This window comes from Pteropus alecto, unplaced genomic scaffold, assembly GCF_000325575.1.
Source record: "Pteropus alecto unplaced genomic scaffold, ASM32557v1 scaffold25, whole genome shotgun sequence".
In the NCBI taxonomy this organism is placed as follows: domain Eukaryota; kingdom Metazoa; phylum Chordata; class Mammalia; order Chiroptera; family Pteropodidae; genus Pteropus; species Pteropus alecto.
In genome coordinates, this window is record NW_006441955.1 from 16,485,672 (window position 1) to 16,490,813 (window position 5,142).

At 34.5% G+C, this 5,142-nt stretch overlaps 1 protein-coding gene across 1 annotated transcript in view; it reads left to right on the forward strand.

Annotated features, from left to right (window-relative positions):
- Positions 1-2,054: 2,054 nt before the first annotated feature.
- Positions 2,055-5,142, forward strand: part of IL23R (interleukin 23 receptor) — a 57,081-nt gene continuing 53,993 nt past the window's right edge. The window contains exons 1-3 of the mRNA XM_006919301.1: positions 2,055-2,107; positions 3,198-3,297; positions 4,306-4,602. Coding sequence (XP_006919363.1) covers positions 3,228-3,297; positions 4,306-4,602 — 367 coding nt within the window. The 5' untranslated portion in view covers positions 2,055-2,107; positions 3,198-3,227. The remainder of the gene's footprint in view (positions 2,108-3,197; positions 3,298-4,305; positions 4,603-5,142) is intronic.

The following is a 5,142-nucleotide window of genomic DNA, read 5'->3' on the forward strand; positions in this document are numbered from 1 at the left end:
CATGCATTTTATATGCAATCACCTTGAAATCTTCCAAATTTAGATCTCCAGCTCGAACTTTTCTCCCAAGTTTACCAATGTCTACAACAATCTGACAATTATCTCTGAATATAAAATAAGTCCCTCCAAATCAACATACCCAGAACCAAATTCATCACTTACTCACCATCACACATCCTTTTTTTGTGTGTTCGGTTAATGTCGTTCTCTATTCAGTCAGCGAAAATAGCCACTAGGGTCATTCTTCGTGTCGTGAATCCTTAACCTCCCACACAGGTTGTTAGGACAATTCCAGAAGTCACCATTTCTATATTGGTCATGACAGTCTGTCCAATTCGCCTCCATATAGCTCTCAATTCTTTCTTTCTCTTCTTATTGCCTTTGCTTTGCTGTAGGTCCTCATCAGCTTTTGATTTTCAAAAGCTTCCTAACTGGGCTCTTCATCTTCAATCAATTCTCTACTCTTTAATTAGAATTATCTTTCTAAAATCCAATCTGATTATGTTATTTCTCTGTTTAACACTTTGCTATCTTTTGACTCACATCAAAATAAAGGTTAAACTCCTTAGCAGGAATACAAAGCCCATTATGTTCTGCCATTGATCTAATTTTCCAGTTCAAATCCTATTCCCCACAACCTGCAGGAACATTTGCCAGTCCCAAAACATCCGTATCACTTGCACATTCTGTTTTATTATTATTATTATTATTGTTATTACTATTATTATTATTATTTATGCCAACAGCACCTTGTCTTCCTAAGTGGTCTCCCATCTAAGCAGGCCCAACCCTGCTTAACTTCTGAGATCAGACATTCGGCTTGTTCAGGGTGCCATGGCTGTGGACCATGGACTGTGGCTCCACTAGGGCACAAACCCAGGACCTTCTGCGTGTAAAGCAGACGTGCTAACGACCGCTACACTATGGAACCACGTCCTGCACATTCTGTTTTTGATAGTGAAATGTTTTCCCACACTCTCCCCTTCACGGGTTAGACAGTTGTTAATGAATCATTAAAACCCAGTTGACAGTCATTTCTTCTGTGTGGTCTTCAAAAACAATCATTCGTATATTCCAGTGGTTCTCAACTCTGACTGCTTATTATAGTCACCTGGGGGTGGGGAGGGGCTTTTAAAAAATAATGATGCCCAGCCTTCCCACACAGAAATTAAGATTTCAATGTCTAGAATGAATCTAAGCATAGGACTGTTTTGAGTGTTCCCCAGAGTATTCTAAAGTACTAGGTATTAAAGATACAAAAATTAAAAAAGAAAATAACTGTCCATTTCAAGAATTTTGCTGTAGAAGAAATATTATCATATACAATATAAAAGAGTATATAAAATGAAACGATCTGCATGTAAAACAAATAGAGGAGATGAGGAAAAAAAGTATGCCAAGAAAGGGCCCTGGAGACGCCTAGTATAAACCAACCAAATGCTTGGTAATTTTTTTTATTTGCTTGTAGAATCCTGCAAAGCCATGAACAATAAATACTTCAAAGCAACTAATCTGTAATTTAGTCATTGTAAACAATACAACAAAGGAGCTGTTCTGTAATCAATCACCATTTTACCTTTAATGCCCCAAACAATACCTTGCACATAGTAGATACTAAAAAATACTTGGTAAATAAATTAATGGTCAACAGTATCATTTATATTTTCTTTTCTTAAGAAACAAATTTATAATTAATACCAATGTTGGTTGCAAATTAAAACTAAGCAACATATTTTTGGTGTCAAAATTTTGACAGATAAACCATGTATATGTGTTCTACTTCTTGGATGAGAATCTTAAATTAAGGTAATTTTAAATTAATCTGAGAAAGAAAGTACTAACAAAGCAGTTCACTTTCAGTAATCTGGGTTTTCCCAAATAGTCACACAAGAACACAAGAGCTAGTCATTTTGAATTGAACAGTTTGAGTTCCTTTTTAAGAATCTGAAATGTAGGTCAGGGCTTTGCTGACATTTCCATTTGCCTCATAGCTGAAAATCTGAAGTGATCATTGACAGATAGGCAGTGGGAAAAGAAGACATGACGCAGGCCACAGGTTAGCAGCCTGGCTCTGAGGTGGAATTATGCGCTTCAAACGGATTAAAAGGTAAAGAAAAAATGATCATCCAAATACTTAAAAACAGTTATATTTCCTTTTGGAAATAAATGGGCAAAGTTATTTTCTACAGCGGTTACTGAGGAAATTTTATTTTATACAGTGGTTACTGATGAAAGTTGAAACTATAATATTGTCTGATATCACATCACTTTAAATAATAATTACTGTGTGTATTCTATTAGGTGAGTAGTTAACTTCTAACTAGGAACATTTTAGCATTTGTTTTGCCTATTATTTATAAAGAGAAGACCTACTAATATTAAAAAATTATTCATGAGTCATGAGAAACTCAGTCTTTAAAAATGGTATATTAAAGGTTCAGATTTTATTAAACAGATAAAATAAGTAAATAACATTGATTATTGAATAACTGAATTGCTAATAATGTAAGAAACTGATTAACTGAATAATGTAACTCCAGTTGTAAACTAATGGCAGTATTATTTGGAATTTCTATAATGTGTTTCCTTTGAGTTCTTTACAGATGAATGGGCTTTCTGTAAGTTTAACTAGTCAATTTGTCTCACTTCATCTTTCTTTATTTTGAATGCTTTTTCTCTGGAAGTTCTGAAATTTTTTGTTTTTTCCAAAGTGTTACTCATCAAAGGTTGATATTTCTGGAGCTTGATAGGTGTTTAAACTGGTCAGGAGAAAAAATTCATCAGCAGGAGTTAGAGCAGAAAGAGATTACTGATGACAGAGACTAGATGAAGAGGAATTGTATTATATCAAGGATCAAAATATCCTACTAAGGTAATTCATAGTGATTTTCGAAGAGTGTAAAATTTCATTTTTTGTTTTACTCCTTAACCTATATTACACCTCCTCACAGACCAGTGAATTTTCTTTGCTGTTTCCTTCCTCCTTCCCTCCCTTTCTTCTTTTCTTCCTTCCTTCCTTCTTTTCTTCCTAGTCAAAGGTTCTCATTAAAGACAATAGTAACTTAAAATATTACTGAGAAGGCCAAAAAAAGACAATAATAACTGCTAAGAAAAAAATATAATATCTTTTATTGTTTTATTGTTATTTTATTAAAATATTACAATTTAAACATTTTTCTTTTTTATTTTCCTAGAAGAGAACAAAGAGCTTTTTCCTGCTTTCAGGCATGAATCAGGTCACAGTTCAATGGGATGTGATAATAGCTCTTTACATATTCTTCAATTGGTGCCATGGAGGTACAGTAGTATTTTGAATATCTATTGTTACCTTTTATTCAAATAAAATACTGAGTATTTATTATTTTCAAGGCATTATGCTAGGATCTCTGAAGAATCAGAAATTATTATATTGGGAAAAATTATACCCACATAAAAAATCATACAGAATGAAATAAAAAAGTCCAACCTCCCTCCTAATGCAAGAGTCCTTTCTCAAGCATCCCTCATAGACAGAAGTTTAACTCATATATAAACATTTCCACGAAGGAGTTTATTACTTTGAGTTGGCATGTTTTATTTTTGAACTCTTATAACTGTTATATGATAACTCATAAATATTTTTAATTTAATTCACTCCCACAAAGCATTTGTTGATGGTTACTCTGTGTCAGGCACTGTGTAAGTCTTTTATTCCTCGCAATGACTTCGTGCAGTAGTATTATGTGCTATTATTATTCCCATCTTATAATTCATGCAAACATCTGGCACTATGACAGACATAAGCGGCTTTGAGGAATCCAGGAAGGGGATCATCAGAAGTTCAGGCATGACAGCCATTGGCTTTTGAGAGTTTCAATTGGAGGCAATGGTATCCTACATGGGTAGGTGGCAGGGTTTAATTTACTGGGAGACAAGCAACACCAAGGCAGGGTTCTAAACCTTGAAGAAAACTTTGCAAATGATGCAAGTTACTCAGAGTAGTGACAAGCATAAAACCGTGCTCTATAGGTTGGGACACAATTATATTAGAGATATAGAGGTAGCTTCATCATCGGAACTAGAATCCTTTCAGTAGGATAGTGGATACTTCCAGAGTCAGATCAACACCATCCAAGAAGATTTATGGGAAATAAGGCACCAGTTACATTTCCCAGCTTCTTGAAAAATGTAAATGATAAGTAAGACTTCTGTTTAAAATCATTTAATTAATAGAAAGAATAAATTTAAATGCAATAGCATATTCTTCTGAATCTTCTGTTTTAATGTTTTACATGGAATTTATTATTTTAATCTACTTATTTCCAGGAATTACAAATATAAACTGCTCTGGCCGCATCTGGGTAGAACCACCCACAATTTTTAAGATGGGTCTGAATATTTCTATATATTGCCAAGCAGCAATTAAGAACTGCCAACCAAGAAAACTTTATTTTTATAAAAATGGCATCAAAGAAAGATTTCAGATCACAAGGATTAATAAAACAACAGCTCGACTTTGGTATAACAACTTTCTGGAACCACATGCCTCTATGTATTGCACTGCTGAATGTCCCGGATATTTTCAAGAGACACTGATATGCGGAAAAGACATTTCTTCTGGATGTAAGTGTTGGGGTGCATTCAAGGTTGAAATGAAAGCTGGTCTAACAATTAACTGGTCACAACCAACTTGTAAAAAAACGGAGGCAAAGTGATCTAGTTTTTTTCTTATATTAGTCTAATGTAGGAGTTGCAAACTTAAGTGTCTCCAGGGGCCAGATGAGTGAAAAATGTGAGTTAAAGAAGCTGATGGGATTTGTGCAGAGAGGAAGGCACATATATGGTCTATTGGGGACAGCCGCTGCCCAGCTCTAGCATTTGTGAGGGCCCAATATTCCTAGATCTTTTGACTTCAAAAGAAGACAGAAATATGAATTTTTAAGGTGAACGCTACAAATTTAAAAATGTCACGAATGCATTAAAAAAAAAACCCACAAATTTTAACACGTGCCTGGTCAGACACAGCACACATGAGAGGCAGAAACCTCCAGTTTTGAAGGTTGCTCTTTTCATTTATTTTTCACCTGTTGTTTCTCTTCCAAACTAATATCATTACCTTGAAGGAGACGCCACTGTGAAATTTTGAGGTTAAGATTTAGGGAC